At 37.7% G+C, this 22,000-nt stretch overlaps 1 protein-coding gene across 1 annotated transcript in view; it reads left to right on the top strand.

Moving 5' to 3' along the window:
- The window catches only part of efna2b (ephrin-A2b), a 164,405-nt gene extending 143,455 nt beyond the window's left edge, over positions 1–20,950 (top strand). The window contains exons 3-4 of the mRNA XM_084394483.1: positions 9,352–9,417; positions 20,034–20,950. Of these exons, the coding sequence (XP_084250609.1) occupies positions 9,352–9,417; positions 20,034–20,152 (185 nt within the window). The 3' untranslated portion in view covers positions 20,153–20,950. The remainder of the gene's footprint in view (positions 1–9,351; positions 9,418–20,033) is intronic.
- Positions 20,951–22,000: the final 1,050 nt, after the last annotated feature.

Below are 22,000 nucleotides of genomic sequence, written 5' to 3'. Positions count from 1 at the left end.
GGTGCTCTCGTCCTAGTGTGTGCAACAATTTCACAAAGACAGGCCCATGCTAGTACGGCGCCGTGGGTATAAGGTTCCCAAAGCGTCTAAACGCAGCTCGAGTTCCCTTGAAAGGGAATGTCTCAGTTTACAAGTCCTGCATGCCTGTGATCGACTTGCTTCAGCCTATCAGAAGCTAGCGCTGTTTTGTTTTCCGGGCATTCTTTATAGTTTCCTGGTCAATGACGTCACCCGCCTATGACGTTACTTCACGCCATTGGACCATGATTTCACATGTGCTTTACAACGCAATCACGCAGAGCATTCTCACAGACTCTCGACGCAACGTCTCATTCCCTCTTCAGGGAACCAGGGTTACAGTCGTAACCTGAGACGTTTTTGTGTGAATTATTCTTTCAAAGTTAGCGTGATTTGTAAATGTGGAGATCTAGTCTAACGGATGCTAGTGTGACCAAAAGCAGGCTCAGAGTGTCTCAAATGAGAATCGCTTTAAATATCATGGCTGTCCAGGAATTTGATGTGGTGGGCGTCACAGAATTGTCACCAAATCAGCAGGGCGTCCTAGACCTTCCTTCCAACCATGGGACATTTTCACCCAAGTTGCAAGGGGAAAACAGAGACACAGAAGAGGGTCAATCAAAGAAAAAAGAAAGGAAAGAAAAAAAGAACCCAGGGTTCAAAGTTTGCACTCGAGGCTGGGTGCTTCTTATGTCTGTCCTGGGCTATTTTTAATGCAGTCCGCCCTGTCGCTTGGTGCAAGACCCGCTATTATGCACCTTTTGTTCAAGACAGCGGCCTGGGCTGAGAAGTACTTAGTCTGGCTATTCATCAGATGAGGCCATCTCCTCCTCCAGAGAAGTGTTTGGCTACTATCAATATTGTTGCTGTCATGGCCCCTGGGGTTATGAGGCAAAGGGGTCTGCCACAGGGTTACTGGGGGGGGGGGGGGGGGGGGGGGTAACTAAGGCTTAGTTTCATATCCCACAACAATAGAGGATGTCCATCACCTTTGGGTCAACCCCGCCTCGACCCACCAGAGAGGGTGACTGAGTGAATGGCCTGTGTGCTTGAATACGGCAAATGGGAATTTCAAAGACTCCCAGCACACTCACACACACACACACACACACACACACACACACACACACACACACACATACAATACGCCAGATCTCTGATAGCCCCCTGTTCATACAAAAAACCTCTAAAAAATCTCTCTTTTGTTAGAACTTTTCTTAATGTGTCCATAATCATAGCACAAGTTCTTTTTTGTGTTTGTTTAGTCTGAGAATGTCCTTTCACCAAACATTTTACATTTACATTTTAATGGTGAAATGTGACATTTTTTAAAATATTAAAATCCTTTCTTGGTAACACTTTAGTTTAGTGTCCAATTTAACTAGTTGAATTCTGACCAGCCCAACATAGTAACAGTGGTTCAAACAATGGTGTGAGTTTGGAGCATGACTAGTTGTTTTCCTGACCAATAAAAGATGGGGTAGGAGAGTTTGAGATGTTTTTTAAATTAATAGTTCAATTTCAGTCGATCATGATAGTTGCACAGAAAACACACTTCAGCTTTGAGATGTTTTTTAACAAACACAATCACACAATTTTATATATTTTATCATTTTAGTCTTTCTCTTAAAATTGAATGATATTGCATCACCATATTCATTTGCCTTTGTATTTACATGGTACTTCAAGATATTTCAAAGAATACCTTAGTACTAACATTGTACGGAAAAACATGGTAGTACAATGCATGGTAGTACAATGCAACTTTTTTTACAGTCTTTTAAGTGTATTAAAAATGCTGTGTAAAATAATTGTCTGAATAACAGTGAGTTATGTTGTTCACTAAAGTAAAATGTAACCTCAGATTTTGATATTGTATCTTTTGACTGCATGAGAACACCATGTGCCAATTTTATGTCCACACACTTAAGAACACCTGTTAGAGCAGAATTCACCCAAAAGAAGCTTTTTGTGCAGAACACATCAGCTCTCCATTAGCTGAGCCGCTGAGTGATTTGTGGTAATTGCTAAAGGAATTTTTATGTATCTGAAGAGCAAACTGAAAACTGTGTCATGGCAAAATCATGATTTGTTTTCCATTTGCAATCTTAAAAAAAATTAGCCAAAAATCCATTTGTGTGCTTTTGAAGGAGATGAGGGGAAACGAGTGCCAGAATGAAGTTAGACTTTTAAATGGAGAACAGACTCTAAGTGCTTTTTCTTAGCCATGTGTAGTATGTGTGAAGGTAAGAGAGGGAGAGACTCACATGGCAGAGTAATGGAAATGTGTTCATTGCTCTCCAGGCAAATGTTTTGTCTGGTTCAGAGAGTACAAGAGCTCCTGGTTTCCATGGTGTCAGTAGACATGGCCTTACCAAGGACACTGAATCTCACATGTGTTTACTGTCAGAGGACCACATGGTCTTTGTCTTGACTTTTTCTACCTTGCAATGCTACAGAGCACAACAGTAAAGTTTCAGAAGTTAAAAGTAAACATTCTGCCAGTGGGGGCTAAGGGTCATTCTAACCAGCCTAACCTATATATTAGGGATGTGCCTGAAACCGATTACCTTATTTGGAAAGGCACGGATAATGGCTTCAAAACTATTAATGAATTCTACTGAATAGTAGGAAAAATATTTGGCAGACACAGTCACTTTTAATGTTTGCTGGATAACAGGTGAGCCAATAGATAGCATGATATTATACATAAAGCTCTAAAATCACTATGCAATAAGTGTGTGAAGTGAATGAGTGTAAACTCTATGAAAGAAATGAGCACAGCAAGGTCTCTGTGCATCTCTTAAGACTCAAGTCTTTTCAAGACTAACATCAACTAAAATACTATATCATGCATATTGTCTACTATTTAATGTCTATTTAAATGTTTTAAAAATCTAAACACTATGTTTGAAAGGAGCACAGTGATAACAAATCTAATAACCGTGTTGACTCTTTGTGCAGCTCTTAGTAATCAGAGTTTTGTCAAGAATAATATCTACTAAAATATTACATTTTATACCTTTTCTATGACTTTATATCTATTTAAATGTATATGCTCCCAGAGCCAGCAAGCATTTATTTATTATTTATAACTTGTTCAGATTTGCATTTGTATGCATTGCAAAAGTAGTTTTAGCAGTTTTCAACCATATTTTCTTCCAACTTCCATGTTTTCTAATCAGCTATTTTATATAGAGTCCTCTTATTTGAGGTTGTGAATGATTGTCCTGACATAACTCAAAGTTCGTATGGAAAATGAAAAAGTAAGATTTTTTTAAGGAAAAAATATGAAGAAATTGTGTTATAAAAAATTATTTTGAGTTATATAAGGTATATTGTTAAATGAAAAAAGGGAACATAATTACATTTAAAATGGATGTAATCTCATGTAATGTAATTTTATGAACTTCCTGTTTTAGAGATACAGATACATTTATTGGTCTCTGCTGCACACCTGCTGCACACCCCTACTACTGTATATATGAAGAGTTCAGATGCAAAAGCCTCTAAGTGCCATCTGAAATTTTCTTCTAGAATGATCATTTTTATCAGTAAGTCTTCTGCTCACCAAGGCTGCATTTATTTAATCAAATAAAGTAAAAACAGTAATATTGTAAAATATGTTTACAATTTAAAAATAACTATTTTCTATTTAAATACATTTTTAAATCTAATTTCTTTTTGTTTGTGATTGCAAAGCTGAATTCTCAGTATCTATTACCCCAGTGTCACATGATCCTTTAGAAATCATTCTAATATGCTGATTTGGTGCCTAAGAAACATTTCGTATTATCAGTGTTGAAAACAGTTGTCAAAAAAAAAAAAAAAAAAAACATGATACAAAATTGTGTTTTGAAAATTTAGTTTATAAACAGATGACAGGCAATCCCAGTAAAAGAGATTCATTATTAGGGGTTCAAGCACGAAGTGCTGAACACCTATTGTAATTGTTAGGATTTTTATTATTATCAGGGGTTCAAGCACGAAGTGCTGAAACCCTATTGTAATTGTCCTGATTTTTATTATTATTCTTCCGCCAAACTTGTCATACTCATATACGAGCTCACTTTGTGGTCACACAAAAAAATCTGCAGCGATTCACCACTTGGTGGCGCTATAATACGAAAAAGGCATAAAACAGCTTATAACTACGGTACCATTAGTCTGACTGACTTGAAAATGGGCATGCAGTGTCTTTGTCCGGGGTAGAGGTCTTCACGGGTCCAAAAATTCGTGCCCGAACCCGAAAGAGACCCGTAATGTGCTACACCGAACCGACCCGGACCCGTCTATTATTTCAAAAGCTAGACCCGGACCCGTGCAGATCCGAGAAATGCCTAACCGGACCCGACCCGGACCCGTCTATTATTTGAAAGCTGGACCCGAAACCGCCGGGAAGACACAGACCCGACTGGACCCGATTGTCACATATTCCACCTTAAACTGCTATTACAAGTCAATAAACCTGTTGCGTAAAATACAACTTTTTGTCTTACCTAATCTAAGGAGCCGTGGTAGCGTAGTCTCCTCTCTCTTCCTTGTAACGTTAACGTTACCTGACTGGCTGTGATCATGCATTACAATCCTCCGACAAGAAAGTTATCCATGTTATTCCTCTCGTTATTTCAAGTCCAAGCTTAATCCACTCATTATTTCAGATTCAAAAATCCACTTGATGTCACGGTGACGGATGACAAATGCAACTTTGCACATGTAACTTACATTCTGACTCGAGTTAACTCGCATAATAACTTTGACTGTTTGCCCTTTTGAACTATAATAACGATTGCTCGTTCAGTGCCATGGCCGCTGACGTTATTTATTTGCTATCATCTCCGTGCTCTCTGCTCTGCACCGAGTCTGAATCTGACCACTAAAACTTTAAGATTAAACAAGACGGTTAATTTATATTGTAGCCTAAAATCTAAAGCGCGGTTTGGCGGTCCCTCACTGAAGCTCTGGTAACTGGTTGCCATAGAAACATGACACGCGCTTGAGACTGCACATGCGCTCTAGCTGGATCAACCTAAAATATGCTTTTTAACGCAATTTATTTTCAGTGTCCTAATTTTACAAGTTGCAAGTTACAAAAAAACAAAACAAAAAAACACAAGCAGTGTCTAATCACGGCCGGGTTTTATCCGAGTCTGATCTGATGTCTCCGATCGCACGGGTATAGGCCTATGTCACACTTCCTGCTTCCGGAACGCGGAGTAGGGATTCAGAACTTCCGGTCAACAGTATTTCTCCATAAGGATTTAGATTATCAGCCATAATGTCTAAACCATCCGAGGTAGACTGACCACGAGCTATGAGGTTGTGAAACGAATGTTTTTGCTCCTGTAGAAGCTATAAGTTCGTATGAAATCAACCCTGTTTTAAGAAAAACATGTTTTATCCGCGATCGTATGAAAAAAAACTACACTACCCACAATCCTAAGCGTAGCAGCAACGTCTGCTGATTGGTTCAACTCCCTGTTACCATAGAAACGTTTACCTTACTGACGAACAGCCCGCCGCTGTTGTTGTAGTGTACCGGGTTGCTCTGCGTCAGGACGTAGACAGCCATTCCTCAGCTTTCACGCTTTTCCACTTGAAAGTTTTCATTTACCATCCGAACCACATCGTCATATGTGACTTCAGGCAGGTTGCGGAGATATTTGGTCCAGCGGTATCTATCGGACTCCGCCATTGTAAAAAGCTAACCGGAAGAGCCGTATCCCTACTAAAAGACGTACTTCCGGTCTTCAATTTTTTCGTGACATAGGCCTATTACACACAATGTTAAACAGACCCGGGACCCGAAGTAATAGATTCGGACCCGACCCGGACCCGGCTGATCATTTAAAATATAGACCCGAACCCGTACGGGTCCCGGGTCGGGTCCCGGGTCGACGGGTCTCGGGTTCACTTTGAAGACCTCTAGTCCAGGGTGCCATGCCTTTCTATGAGGACATTGACGGATCTCGAAAAACATGGCCGCCATTAGCCAGTGAAGTTTGATCACCTATTAGACAAGGTTAACGAAGGTTGATCGGAACAAAACACGGTGGGCATGTTCAACTCATGGCCCTAGAGGTCTGTAAGAATTTTGAAAGAAATCGGCCACTAGATGGCGCTAACGAGTTTTATGTCTCTGTAATCACGTAGTGTTTCACACATCCACACAATATGCATATCATTTAATAGATCTCCTCATTCTGGACAACTTTGCCTCTAGAACCACTGCTGTCAATCAAATAATTTGTTAAATATTTGTGATTATTTGAAAACTCCTCATAGACCGTTTGTCCGAATTGCTCGAAACTTCACATGCATCATCTAATGACCCTCATGGCAAAAAGTTATCAAAAGAATTTCGATCGATGAAACCGTTTAGCAGATAATTTTTTTAATATATTTCTGGTATGGCCCATTGTGAGTAACATGTCTATATATTGTGTGCACAAAGTAGAAACTTCACAAAACTGTGTAGATATGGAGAACAACTGATTTTGAAGAAAGGTGCCAGGTTTCAAGGATTTCTGATGCTCAGAGGGCTCACAGTACATTCTATCAAACATTTAAACTGAAGATGAAGCTTTAAATACTACTGTTGTCCACAAGAGGGACAATAAATCTTTTTAATCTTTATCATTATCCAGCATTGGCTGATAAATGTTTAAAACCAATATTTTTTTCAAAGAATTAGGGTGCACTGGTATTATAGATTTTGTTTATTCTCCATCATTGATATTTAATGGTTTCAGGCCTACATTTCGGTTTGGCCTAGAACTCAACAGCATAGTTGGCATGACAGGCTTAACCCTTTAGAACCTGAAGCTAAAATAGGTGTTTTTCACATAATTAGTTTTTTTTTTTTTTTACTGTAAAATTCTAAAACAATGTGCTATCTTCATGTGCAAGGTGTCATCTTTTTCAGAAAAAGATAAGCTTTCAACAAATTACAGTTATTGACCATTATTGTGTGTGGTGAGTTTGTAAATAGAATTTAAATAGGCAAAAATAAAAAAAAACGAGAATAAATTGACTGATTTTTATTTAGAAAAAAAAACAGAAAAAATCATGAACGAAAGAAACTAACACTTTAAAGTTGAAAAATGAACTATAATACATGTATACAAGTCTTGTTTGTTACATTGGGTTGCACAGTTTTCATTTAGGACACTTTTTTTCATACACGCACACATACAAATGCACGCATTCATAGGCACGCACACATACACATGCACACACTACATGCTTAGATACGTGAAAGAGTAATGGCCATCCGCCTCCCAAATTACATTAAAAATCATCCCAATCCCCTCTTCTGCTGTCTAACACTTCTTTCGCCATGTATTTGTTCGTTTCTTTTATTATTTTATGCAATCCAAAACACTCTAACCTGCCGCGCGTCCTATCTCTCTGTTCAAATCCTTCCATCCCGCGTGGCTGTCGTTTGCAGAAAGCATGACATTACCGTAATAAGCCGTATATTGGCGAAAAGCGCACAATGTCTACTTTCAGGAACTATTCGAATTATTTTGATAGTGCAAACGGTTGAAGAGTTACAGTGACATGAATACAGCTTGGTTGGCTGTGTCGTCGACGACACATCCGGTTTTAAAGGGTTAAATGCTTGAACCCCGTAATTGCTGCTTGCAGCTATATTTATTATTATTATTATTATTTTAAACGTACAGTATGGAATTTTTCTCCACTAGGGGTCGCTAACCTCTTTACAATAACAAAGGCGTAGTTTGATGACGCAACACATGCTAAGAATTATGGATGTTGTTGTCAACGTCAAGCCGGCCGATCTAATAATGTTTATGGTTGACTGAATACATAGATGTTTTTATCATGACTGTGATATGAAGCAGTTCGGGATTGCTAAGAGACAGCTATCAGGTCCACACGCGACGCGAGTCCCGCGGATATAAAAGGAATATGGACATTTCATTCTACCGAACCACACGCAAGTGCAGAATTACTACTCACAGGTCAGTTTATTAGACAAATTAAACTTGTGAGGCAACGCAACGCTGTTTCACTTGGTCTATCATTACACTATCACTCTAAACTGCATTTGAATGTGTTGAAATGTATGTGTTAACGTTAGTTTGTCTGTATGAGACTAGCAGTAAGCTAGATCAACATTAGAATAACATACAGATCATATTCTAACATTTTATCATTGTTGAACTATATAACATTGATTAGTTTTATGTAAATGCGCTCACCTGTTTAATAAAGTACATGTAGGAGTTGTCGAAGTCTCGGACGTGGAGCTCTCGTTTATATACTGTCTATGGGAGCTCTCGGCATCTCGAAAACACCGCGCTGATATTGATTCTCGGTTTAGTTCTCCTTTTTTATCCAAAGTCTGCTTTCCATGGTCCATAATGTTTGAACGAAACAACAACAGCGTGCAAATAGACATTGCGAACTACACAGTTGTCCGCGTCAGTTTGGTTACTATCAGAGAGCTCTGGGTCATAGCTCTGGTTGCCATGGCAGCACGAGCGGAAACCAGAGACAACACGGATATGACGGCATTGACGGCGACAAAACGGAAATAAAGACACGGTCCGTGTCTTCGAATTAAAATATTAATTTCTCTGGATTTAGAAGTTAATTGGAACTGTCGGGATAATGTAAATACACAACTTTAAAAAATATATAACATAGATATAGTGATTTTTTATATTTTTAAAGCAAAAAAAATACATATTGTGCCTTTAATAATAAGCCCATGAATTACAATATGTATTAAAAAGGGCTGTTCGGTTCCAACATTTTTTGAATGGGCTCCTATTCTTGGTTCTGGAATGATAGAATCCATTCTTTATATATCTTGCCCCGGGTGGGCATCTTACCCCATCACTTTAATAGTTATAATAAAGGACTAGAATTAAGTTATAATAATGAACTATAATAAAGGAAAGTCATTACGTCATTTGCAGGGTGTGATGAGTATTTTTTAAATAGTATTTTAAGTAGTAAATTCTTAAAATAAGTTATGTAGACATTTACAAAAAAAATTTGGTCTGATTTTCACTACTTTTTTAGACTTCATAACACTGATTAATTTTAGATCTCTTTATTTGTTTATTTTTTTTAAATCCCTAAAACATGAATCAGGAAAAGTACTTCCACAATTATCAGTGTTGTGCTTTATTGGTTGAACTTGGTGGTTTGGGTTAATTGGTCACTTTGTGATTTAGGTCAACAGTAAAATTACATCATAGATGTTCTTTTAAGCCATTCTAACTAAATCATGTCAAGTAACATAGATTTATGTGAGGAATATTTACTGTAATTTTCACTTTCTCTGTCTCTTCACAGCTTCACCACACCCCAACCTTGGTGGGAAGCCCTGTTTGAAACTGAAGGTGTACGTCAAGCCTACAAGTGAGTGTGTTCCAGAGTCTGCCCTCTGCTCTCTGTCTATTTATGTTATTTATGGTGATACTTGCAAATAGGTACCAGGAATCTCACATCCCAATCCTTGTGTCCAGTTTGATTTAAGCAGGTCAACCCTGGGAATTCTGTGAACACATGTATTAACTCCAGTGATGGGTGAAACGCTTAGCTTTGCTTAATTTATTTTCAGGAACTTTGTTCTCTTCACTCTGGACCTCCACTGATGTCTAAGACAGCATTTTTTTATGGGGCTGATCATTCATGTACCATAAACGGTGGAGTAATAGTGTTGCCCCTCGGGGACACTTGCTGTAGGAAGCTATCCATCTCACACAGGGCAGATAACAATCAAAAAATGTTGACCTTCAACTAATCAAGGCAGGCAGGTTCAGACATTAAGAGACCTGCAGGGGTTCCCACACACAAGCCACAAACACCAGAATGGCCTGCAGTTAAACACAGAGGTCTTGGTTTATTTAACCCCTCACCCCAGGTAGATATGCCATATGGGTAACACTGCTTAAATCACTTTCCCTCATGTCAGAATTGTCCAGAAAATATACTCATTAAGATAGACTTTAATGTACAACATTTGCATTTATCACACATAGACCTGCTCATTGTCATGGAGGACTTGGCACTGAACAATAGTCAGAAATAAAAATCTTGTGCAGCAAGAGGTGGACATTTTGAATGCTCTATAGCATTTACACATACTGTACACTTTTTTTAGATTTAGTTTTGTTTAGAACTTTTGAGTAGACAACATATTTTTTTAGGTCCATGGCATGACATGTCCTGATATCATAATAAAGAAAAATTTCTAAGAATTAAATTCTTGAAAATCTTACTAAGTATCTGTCATAATCTTTTATTATTATTTAGAAAAAGAATTCTCGCTATAAACTTGTTGCTTATTAGCATGCATATTACTAGAATATTGGCTGTTTATTAGTACTTATAAAGCACATTAATGCCTTGTTCTGCATGACCTTATTTTACATCTCTTAATCCTACTAAACTTAGAAGCTACAAAAACCACCTTACTAACTATTAATAAGCAGCAAATTAAGAGTTTGTTGAGGCAAAAGTTGTAGTTAATAGTCAGTGTTTATGCATATTTTCTTTTCGCTTCGGAGCCGAGTGGTTCTGTTGTTCCTGCTCTGCAATCTTCGCTGAGAGAGTGTTCTACGAGCCTTCTGTTCTTTGGGGAAGAAGCCTCTTCAGTCTGTGTTGGCGTGACGGCGCTTCAGCGGTGGTCGCGGTCTCTTAAAGAGCTTGCAAAAAACAGCTGTTTTCACAGCTCTTTAAAGAGTGAGTGCACACAGTGGGCTGCACTATATCCCTGCTTGTGGTGCCAGTGAGTGTGAGTGCACACAGATGACCATCTCTGTGTTGCGGTCGAGACTCGACAGGGTTTCCGCGGGCCTTAAAAAGGTCTTAAAAAGTCTTAATTTGACCTTGTACAATTTAAGGCCTTAAAAATGGCTTAAATTGGAGCAGCAAGTCCAATATCCAATAAGCATTCAATATCATGGCATTAAATTAGGGCCCTATGATTTCTGTGATGCGGAAAACGTGTACGTAATCGCAGAATCCATTTATAAAATGGAATTTACTGTATCGTAAATGAAAATGTTACTGTACTGAATGTCACAGAATTTGTCCACTTTTGGATGAATAAATCAAAAGTAGGTCAGGGCTCGACATTGCCGCTTATCCAGGACAAGTGGATATATTGAAGTGGCAAGTGATAGAGAATTTTACTTGCCCGACTAGTAGCCTGATTAAAACGTAAATAACGAAAACAAACAAACTCACCAAACTGCGAGAATTACTCTGATTTTATTACATTTGAGGTGACGGTAACAATGTTGCGCTGTCGAGGCTCATGCAGACTCTCGAGAAGAAATGGAAACAAATGAGCACATCACACACAAAGAAACTCAGTTAACATACTGCGGTAAAAAATCTAAATGTTGAGTTTTTACATTTATATCATATAATACAGTTAAGCAACCTCACAGGACCAAGAGTACTGTCTTCCTGAATACCATTACAATTAAAAATCGACAGTTTTCATTCATACTGATTTCATAAGACAGTTCAAAGTAGTTAAGTAAATTAAGTTACTTACATTTTAGATGCAAATTCTTGCAATATTGACTGTTTTTGTTATATTTCAGCATCGAAAATAGTTCCAAAGATCACAGGAGAACCAAAGTGCATCTCACAGTCAACACGTTCATTACTGAGCGAATCAGCTGTTTGAACGAATCGTTTGAATGAATTACTCACTCATTAAGACGGCCAATTGCCGCCATCTACTGGCGGTTTAGTTTCATGTTAATATTTTTTTTCCAACATTTCTTATTTGTATTTAAAAAAAATATTCAAAACAATATCATAACATTGTTTAATGCAGTTGTAATTTTTCAGATCAAATTTAAGAATTTTAAATGAAAGATGAAGCATACATTTAATAAAATTATACTTTTTTTTTTTTAAGCTAAAAAAAAAAGCCCTCGGGTCAAATATCACAAAAATGCAGACTTAAATGTCAAAGCTGATAGAACACTGAGAATATTGCTTCAGAATAAATTTGATTTACAAAACAAACAAAAAATCCTATTTTTGTAGTTCACCCAAAAATGAAAACGGTCATCATTTACTCACCCTCATGTGAGTAAACAGTTCACCCAAAAACGGAAAAATAAAAAATAAAACGGAATTTGAGGAAAAATAAAACAGTCCTAAAACAAAATGTTTGTTGACAAAAAGTTGTATATGTTTTATGATTTCAATTAATTAGACATTCTTTTTGACTAATGCAATAATAATTTACCCATAAAAATGGAGTAAAACTATAAAACAAAAAACATATATGAAACAGATCTAATAGGGCCCTAAAATAAATTACAAAATGAAATTACATGCACTGCAAAAAATAAAATGAATATCTTCCTCAGGATTCTTGTTTCATTAAATCAAGGTACATATAATTAAGATGCAAAATGAAGAAATTATGTCTTGTTTTCTGAGAAATTTGACAAAATTAAGTCAGTTTATGTTTAAAACAAGAACACGTATCTGTCAGTGGGTATGAAAATTACTTTTTCATTTGAATTAAGTTGATTTTTCTGAACCCATTGGCAGATATTTGTTCTTTTTTAATCATAATATTACTCACAAGATTTCACGAGATTTCTTACCTTATGTCGTTTTGCTTCTCAAAATGGATAATGGATATTGATTTAAGAATCTTTTAGATATTTGCACTGGAAAACAAGACTTTAAAACTTCTGAAAAAGAACATCACATATTTGCAGTGTCATCAGAAGGTACAGTAAAAGTTATTTCCAAATTCTAGTGTTTGGGAGCAGAGCTATTAAAATTTTAAGCTATGTTTTTGTAAAATTAATTATAAAGTAATAGCGACCTGTTGGAAATTGTATTTTCAAACTTTGAAGTGTTGCTAATACAATTCATTGAGTGCTTCCTAGACATTTACATTTAGCGAACATATTGACATGTTATGTTCCCTTCAATTTAATTCCTTAAATTTTCTTTAACTGGTCTTAAAAAGGTCTTATTTAGACCTTCATAAAAACTGCAGAAACCCTGCTCGAGTATCTCAGACGAGGTGGAGTCCCTTCGCCTATCCCCCGATCTAGTTCCTCTTCTGGTGGCCACCAGAAAAGGGCTACTTCGGCTGAGCTCTGCGACCCTTGCGTATATCGGACCTGTTTCCAGAATGACAGCCCCTCCCTGGTGCATTCCTCTGAGGAAGGACCTGCTTTCTCGCCCTATGGCACCTGAGTCCAGACCTCTGGAAACTCCGCATCTGGTCTCTGGACGGGACGTGGAGGAATTAGGTGGACTGCCCCAAGCACTGGGAGACCCCATCACTTCGGCTAGAGCCCCCTCTATGAGGTGCATTGCATTGAAGTGGAAACTGTTCGTTGAGTGGTGTTCTTCCCACCATGAAGACCCCGGAAATGCCCGATCAGAGTTACGTATGCTTTCCTTCCTGCAAGATGGGTTGGAGTGAAGGCTGTCTCCCTCCACCCTCAAAGTGTATGTTGCCGCTATTGACGCACATCACGATGCAGGTAAATCTATAGAAAATCACGACCTGATCATCAGGTTCCTGAGGTGGGCAAGAAGGTTAAATCCTCCTCGCCCTCACTCTATAACCTCTTGTGACTTGTCTCTGGTGCTTACCAGCATTTGCAGATATCCTCCTTTGAACCTCTGCAGTCAGTGGAGTTACAGATTCTGTCCATGAAGACAGTTCTCCTGGTTGCATTGGCTTCCATTAGGAGGGTAGGGGACCTGCAAACATTTTTGGTCAACGAATCGTGCCTGGAATTACATATATGTTCCCAAGGTCTCCACCACTCCTTTCAGGGACCAGGTGGTGAACCTGCAAGCGCTGCCCTTGGAGGAGGCAGACCCAGCCCTAGCTTTGCTCTATCCTGTCCGCGCTTTGCTCCTGTACGTGGATCGAACGCAGAGTTTCAGGACCTCAGACCAGCTCTTTGACTGTTACGAAGGCCAGCAGAAGGGGAAAGGCTGTCTCCAAGCAGAGGTTAGCCCAATGGATAGTGGATGCTATTGCTTTGGCGTATCAAACCCAAGGCGTGCCTTGCCCGCTCTGGTTGAGGGTGCACTCTACTAGAAGTGTTGCTTCCTAGGCGTTAGCACAAGGCGCTTTGCTGGCAGATATATGTATAGCTGTGGGCTGGGCGAAACCCAACACGTTCGCTAGATTTTATAGCCTTCGTGTAGAGCTGGTATTCTCCCGTGTACTCGCCCCAAGTGACCAATAGCACTAGAAACCCGCTCAGTGTCGGCTCGCTGTGCCATTCCCCTCCGGTGGACCGGATGCGTGCGCTTATTTGCTCCAGATTAGTTCCAGATTGGTGAAGATTCCAGATTCCTCCACCACCCTCGGCAGTCAGACATGGTGGAGCATCTGGTGCCAGGCCTAACACTTGTGTGCGTTGGTGGAACCTGTGCTAGACTGGGTGTCCATATGTAGTGATCCCTGAGGCGATCCCATATGTGTATTCTTCCACGGTACGGCTCCCCTCTCGGTAAGCCCGTGTCTTTCCTCTCTGCCAGTGTGTCCCCCCCCTTACAAGGCTGGAGCCACCCCAGAGACCTTCCACATGTTGTACTGCCCTACTTGACCAGTCCATACAGGTAACTTCCACATGGTACCTCCCTGCAGGAAGGGCACGCTTTCCCAGTGTTATCCAATAGTCTCACTGAGTGGGTCATGCGGAACAGCAGTGATTGACTTTCTCTGCTGATGCAGGGTGCTGGAAGGGCAACAATGTTGGTAGATATCCCCAATTTGTCGGTTCACTTCCGATGTAGCGTTGAACATGACTGACTGAAAGGGAACATCTCGGTCATGCATGTAACCCTCTGAGACTTTACATCCGGCCGTCGCAGTTGCTGTACCACCGCTGGGCTACTGGGTCACCGGCTTGGCTCCTAAGCAGAAACCAAATATGCGATGCATCCGCTTCCATATACCCGCGATGTGGGGGTGGTTCGTCAGATGCAAATCTCGCATGCCAACGTCCATTGGCTCATTTAGTTACACTCGAAGTAGATTGGTCTCTCAAAGCGATCCCCAATTCGTCGGTTCACTTCCGACATAACGTCTCCGTTCCCTCCTTCAGGGATCGAGAGTAACATATACTGTACGTAACTGAGGCGATTTCTAAAATATATTTTTTACCTTAAACATAACATTTAAAAAAACATTGAAAACATTGATTGAGATGTGTACAATCATATAGGGTGTAGACCTATTGGGTGTAGAAACTTTAACATTTATTTGGTTAAACCACATTATATTTTCGAATAATTAAATTAAACTATTTTGATTTTGATTTTATTTTTAAATCAGTTTGAGGTCCCATATTTATTAAATGAATAAGGAAATGGAATCAGAATAACAATTAGAATTGTTAAATTCCTTACAATTACCATCCGTATTTGCAGTCATAATTTAGGCATTACAGCCCATTAGCGTGATGTAATTGTTAGCAAACAGAAGTGTTCCAGAGAGCAGTTCAGACAATCGCATGCAAATTGAAACAACGATCTCATTCTATCATGTATCTGTTTACAAGAGCACTCATTACTCCACCCAGCTTCTCAGAGATAATGTGCATTGCCTTTCACTTAAATCGAATCACAATTAGCAATTTAATCTCTGATTGAATGTAACTTCAATTGATTGTTTGAATTCAAATTCACAGTTCTCATCCTTTGTACACTATTGGACTTTAGAGGTGTGGAAAGTTGTTGCAAAGGGCTGCGTATTGTTTCAGTAGGTTTTGGACTTTGGTATGTTTTCATGAAAGTGCATACAGGATGGAGAGTAACAAAAAGAACAGCAGATGCCTGTCAGTGAAAAGCTTTATCATCCGGTGTGACCCCTCCATGTCATTGTTTATTTTCCTTCTATCTGACTGGGTGGAATCCTAGTCTTGTTGTAGGGGTCAATGGGGTAAATTTTCTGTCCGATTGCATTTTTTCAGGCAAAAATGGGTTTAAATGCCTAAAAAGATACTGCATATTTGTAGTACCTCTCCCATGTATGTACTCACTTTAACTTTTCAAAAACCTTTACTTATTAGTTTTTTTTTATTTTTTTATTTAAAGTGTCAAAACATCATGTGGTGCGACCGTCCGGCCATAACTTCTGTTTTGAAAACATCTTTGAAATTACTCTGAATTTATTCAAATTTATATTCTGCACTATTTGGCATGATTTCCAAAATGTTTTGTAATCCTTTAAAAAAATTCAAAGCATTTGCATTTATATTTCCATCATAATATACAAACAAACTTTGTCCGATGATGTCCATTTTATGAAATATCATGTGGTGCGACCATCAAGGAACTGCCATTTTGGGACTTCAAACACAGGAAGTTTTATACTTCATATGAAAGCTGAATAAATAAGGTTTCTATTGATGTATGATTTGTTAAGATAGAACAATATTTGGCCGATACAACTGAAAATCTGGAATCTGAGGGTGCTACAAAATCGAAACATTGAGAAAATCGCTTTTAAAGTTGTCTATTTATGTCTGCGATATTGCTATATTCACTCACAAAAATAAATGTTTATAAATTTATGGTAGGATATTTACAAAATATAAAACATCTTTATTTAATATCCTAATGATTTTTGGAATAAAAGAAAAATCTATAATTTTGACCCATACAATGTATTGTTGGCTATTGCCACAAATACCCTGTGCGACTTGTGACTGGTTTTGTGATCCAGAGTCACTAATGATTTGCTGCTCAAGAAACATTTCTGATTATTATCAATGTTCATATTTTTGTGGAAACTGTGATACATTTTATATGTCAGGATTATTTGATGAATAGAAAGTTCAAAAGAACAGCATTTATTTGAAATAGAATCTTTCGTAACATTATAGCCTGTGCCTGAATGTGACACTGAATGTGTCCTTGATTAATAAAAGTATTAATTACTTTTAAAAAACTATTGACCCCAAATGTTAACTGTATACAATACTTTTATGAAATAATTTATATCTATAACATTATTATTTGTTAGAAAGAAATTCTAAGTCAAGTTAAATTAAATGGTGCACTTGTGTTTGTGATGTGATTTTTATTAAAAAAAGTTTATTAAATGTTTATGTTCAGGAAAATTCTGTGAAATTTGTATAAAATCTGGTTTAAATCTATTTTTTTGTATAAAATGTATTGTTCATTGATCTCTTTAATTAGATTTTTAACTATATAAGGTCTTCATGTCATTTGGAGCGACCACTTATCATGTGGTGCGACCAATAAAAGCAATCACTGTATTAAATTTAAAATAAAATATCTTATTTCTGTGGCTGAAATATGAATCACTGATTCAGTATGCTTTAGTAAATTATATTTTTAAAACATTTCTATCAGTTTGATAGATGAAAATCTATTCATTTCTATCAGTGATTTACAGGAAAAATAAGTCTAGATTTAAGAAGGCAACTCGGAAATTATAGAACAAAAAATGAGATCATTATTTACAAAAACTCAAAAGAAATGCAAATACTTGGTTTCTAAACACTTTAATTACCAAGAACTTGTAAAAAAAAATTAAGCATGTTAAGGAAATTAATTAATTTTAAGATAAATCATGGTCGCACCACATGACATTTTTTAAGGCTACGGACAATTCATCTAGATAAAAAACACTAAAATCACTTAAATTACATTTTTAAAATGAATTTAGGTGTACACAACATCCTTAATGTTTGAACAATTGCAACAGGTATTATTTTTTGGGGTATTTTAAAATTGGCCTGTTGAAAATCCTTATACGTCATTGACCCGTAGACACAAGGGTTAATTTAAACCCCAGACCCCATTATAACGTCTTTAAAGATCAAGAGACTGGAATTGTTGGACCTGAGACAAAAGCTCAATGAAAGGCAGATTTGGAAAAAGGATGCTCGAGGGGCTAGAGGTGGCAGCAGTGAGAGAGTAAACAATGCACAGAAGCTGCATCCCATTTTACATATGCCTGATTATATCCAAATTTGATTGGAAATAATATATATATAAAATAGTATGTGATGAAGAAAGAAGTCTTGTGACGGTTCTCTTTCTAACAGTGAAATATGAAAAATAATATAATTATAATATATATAATTATAACGTGTGTTCAAATAGAAAAATGCAACAGAGGCTATATAAATATGTATAAAATATTAAATATATTTTAAATATAAATACAGTATAAAAAATATAAATAGTGTAAAAAATTGTGTATACTGTATGTACACACACTATTTTAAATATATACTACTGGTCAAAAGTTTGGGGTTGTTAAGATTTCATGATGTTTTGTGGAAGTGGAAAGTGAAAGTGTTTAGGAACAGCAGCAAATTCACCACAAAGCAGAAGACCACATAGTCACAGAGTGGGGTCACCGAGTGCTGAGAGGCATGGTGATTCCAAATCTGAAGAGATCCAAACTGCCACTGGCATTAATATCAGCAACAACTGCGTCAGGATGTGTTTCCATGGCCGAGCAGCTCCTTGCGAGTCTTATATCACCAAGTAAGTACAATGCCAATGCCAAGTATCGGATGGAGTGGTGTAAAGGACTCTGTAGCAGTGGAAACATGTTCTGTGGAGTGACGAATCACACTTCTCCTTGAGTCTGGATTTGCCAGATACCAGGAGAACGTTACCTGCCTGAATGTATTGTGTCATCTGTAAAATTTGGTGGAGAATGGATAATGGTTTATGGCTGTTTTTCAGGAGGCCATTACTAATCCCCTTACTTCCAGTGAAGGGAAATCTTAATGCTTCACCATACCAAGACATTTTGGACAATGCTATGGTTCCAAATTTGTGGGAACAGTTTGTAGAAGGCCCTTTTCTATTCCAGCAGGACTGTGCCCTAGTGCTCAAAACAAGGTCCATAAAGACATGGTTGGATGAGTTTGGTGTGGAAGAACTTGACTGGCCTGACCTAAATTCCATCGAGCAAATGCTCTACTGGATGAATGGGCAAAAATTCTGACAGAAACACTCCAAAATCTTGTGGAAAGCCTTCCCGTCCCCAGTTATAGCTGCAAAGGGGGACCAACTCCATATTAATGTCTTTGTATTTAGAATACGATATCATTACAGTCCCTGTTGGTGTAATAGTCAAGTGTCCCAATACTTTTGTTTTGTCCATATAATTATATATACCGTATATATATATATACACAGTGCAATGCATAAGTTAATACACCCATGCTAAAGTTGACTAAAAAGAGGAATAAAAAATCATATTTTGGAAATTGAACTTAATGCCTTAATTTAAAAAATTAGGAAAAATCCAACCTTTAAGGACACCAATTGTCTTTGTGAATGAATAATGTATCGTAAATAAATAGATGTTCTTCCTTAAAATACATGGTGCATGAGTCCTGGATCCATGAAGTAACTGGCCTTTAAAAATAAAAATCTGCCTGCCTCTATGGGAATTTAACATAGGGGTGTACTAACTTATGCACCATGTATTTTAAGGAAGAACATTTATTTATTTACGATACATTATTCATTCACAAAGAAAATTGGTGTCCTTAAAGGTTGGATTTTTCCTAATTTTTTAAATTAAGGCATTAAGTTCAATTTCCAAAATATGATTTTTTATTCCTCTTTTTAGTCAACTTTAGCATGGGTGTATTAACTTATGCATTGCACTGTATATATATAAATTATGCAGATTCTATAATAAATAATATTTCTAATTATGAATACAGTGAGTCTAAAATGATTAGTCTAAAATAAAATAATAAACATGCTACCAGACCAAATCATATGATCTGAATGAGGACCGAGTACCCCTGAGGCTGAAACTGTTCCTGCAATGATTATTTTCAATGATCAATGAATACCCTATAATCACTCCTGTGCAAAAGATTCCTGAAATGCACATTGCTGTTGTCAGTTTGTTTTCTACTGTTTGTAAGTAATGTGGAGCAGACAGAAAGCGGCAAAGGTGCAACATGATTATTAATATGCATTATTTCTCTTCCTTTCTCTCTCAGATGACTCTCTGTACGAGTCTCCAGAGCCTTTCCTGACAGATGACTCCAGCAGTGGTTGGGCATTAACGCCCAGCCTGTGGCTCATGCTTCCGTTGCTTCTGCTTCTGTGTCCCTCATAGCATTATAATCCACTGAGCCTGACCATGCCCAACCTGCCCCACCCCATCATACATCACAATGACATGCCCCGCCCCATGAGATCTGATGTCTAGCCAACAAACATTGCTCCTCACCTCCTCTTTGCACTGTTGAAATGGATTTTTACCAACCCTGCAATCCGGCTGGACATCCGAAAACCATCTCTAATTTACAATGACAATATGCCTCGCCCAAATGCCCAAATATGGGCATTCCTGCATAGGCTTTCTTGCTCGACTGACAAAAGACATGTGATGCGGCCAGCATTTTTGAGTGTGCTGTACTTTTCGGCCGACATCCCACTATCATCCGCGTGTCAAGATTCAAGCGACTGTCATCTGAATCTCTCTGTTTGTCTGCGTTAACCACCTACCTGAGCATTTACTGTCATCTGAGCTCAGTTTTCACTATTGTGAGATCGTAAAAGTGTGCGAGTGAGTTTGTGCTTGTGGGTGCACGTATGCCAATGTTTGCATATGAACAGATGTACAGAGCAGTCACAGTCCCTTAAAAAAGTACTAGAAAAAAACTATTACTCATTGAGAGAAGGAGACAAATCTATCTGTGAATCTGCCAAAGACACTACTTAAAACTTTTTTTAATAGGGGGAGTGGGGCAAATACTGGCTTTGGGAAGAGATTACATGCAACCATGGTACATTTCAGGCTTTTAGATTCATGGGAGGGGAGTGACAGACGACAGTGTAGATTTTTCTATATAATTATCTTTTTTGTCATACAAAAAAAAAAACAAGAATGTTGCGTAGATTAAAAAAATAATAGCTAAATATGGCCTTTTTTCACTGGTGCTCAATCTGAAATGAGTTTGTCTGTCTCAAACTGCAAAAATAATAGTAATAATTTTCTTAGTGAGTATTTTTGACTTGTTTTCCAGTAAAATATGTATTATAATAATATTTATTTACCCCATTAGAAAATTATGCAGCCCCTAAAGTGACAGAAAAAAAGACTTTAACATGAGAAAAGTTTTGCAAATGCACAAGAAACTTTTCTCTGAAAATCTTCTTGTTTGCAAGCGCAACAGAATTAAACATTTTCTCGTTCACACTCACTGTCAAGAGAACATCATTTTTTTTTGCAAAAGTTTTCCATATGTACATATTTCCAAATGGATTTCTTTTTTTCTTTTTTTTGCAAAACTGTGAACAAGAAAGTTTTTCATGAACACAATACATTTTTCATTCACATGTGCAACACACACACATAAAAAAAAGTAAATTTTAAAGTTTTGCACACAAGTTTTTTGTACATACGTAGAATGCCACTTTAGGGGCTCCATAACAAATCATTTTCTGTTTTCGTTTGTTTATATTTAGCATAAATCTAACAAACTTTTGTGAGGTTTACAGACAAAAAAATAAATAAAAGAATTCAAGAAATATCCTCTGAAAACATCCTCTTAATATCTTACGCAGTTTTACACAACACAAAAATACAGATTAAGAGAATTAATTTTTGCAGTGTATACAGTGCCAAGTGGAAGAGGGATGTCTGTGTCAAAGAAGTGTTTGTTGTCAGGTCTCCTTTCTTAACTTTCGTCCCAGCCTGTGTCGCTCTCTTGTTCTCTTTGTATCTGCCTCTCTCTCTCTCTCTAGCTGTCATTTATGAATGTGGTCTTTTCTATGTGCCACTCTGTCACGCATAGATCTCCCACACTTGCACTTGCTCCCTTTATCCGTGCTGAGAAGGACCGCTGAATAAGAGGCCTCAGGACCCTGAGCGCCAGGTAACTGTGACATCATTATGACATCACAGGCTTTGGCGTAAAGACTGACGGACCGAGGCCTTGCACTGCAAATAGAAATGCTA

This window comes from Rutilus rutilus (genome assembly GCF_951802725.1).
Source record: "Rutilus rutilus genome assembly, chromosome: 22".
NCBI lineage: Eukaryota > Metazoa > Chordata > Actinopteri > Cypriniformes > Leuciscidae > Rutilus > Rutilus rutilus.
The sequence above is the reverse complement of the archived record's forward strand: the minus strand, read 5'-3'. Positions and strand labels throughout refer to the sequence as shown.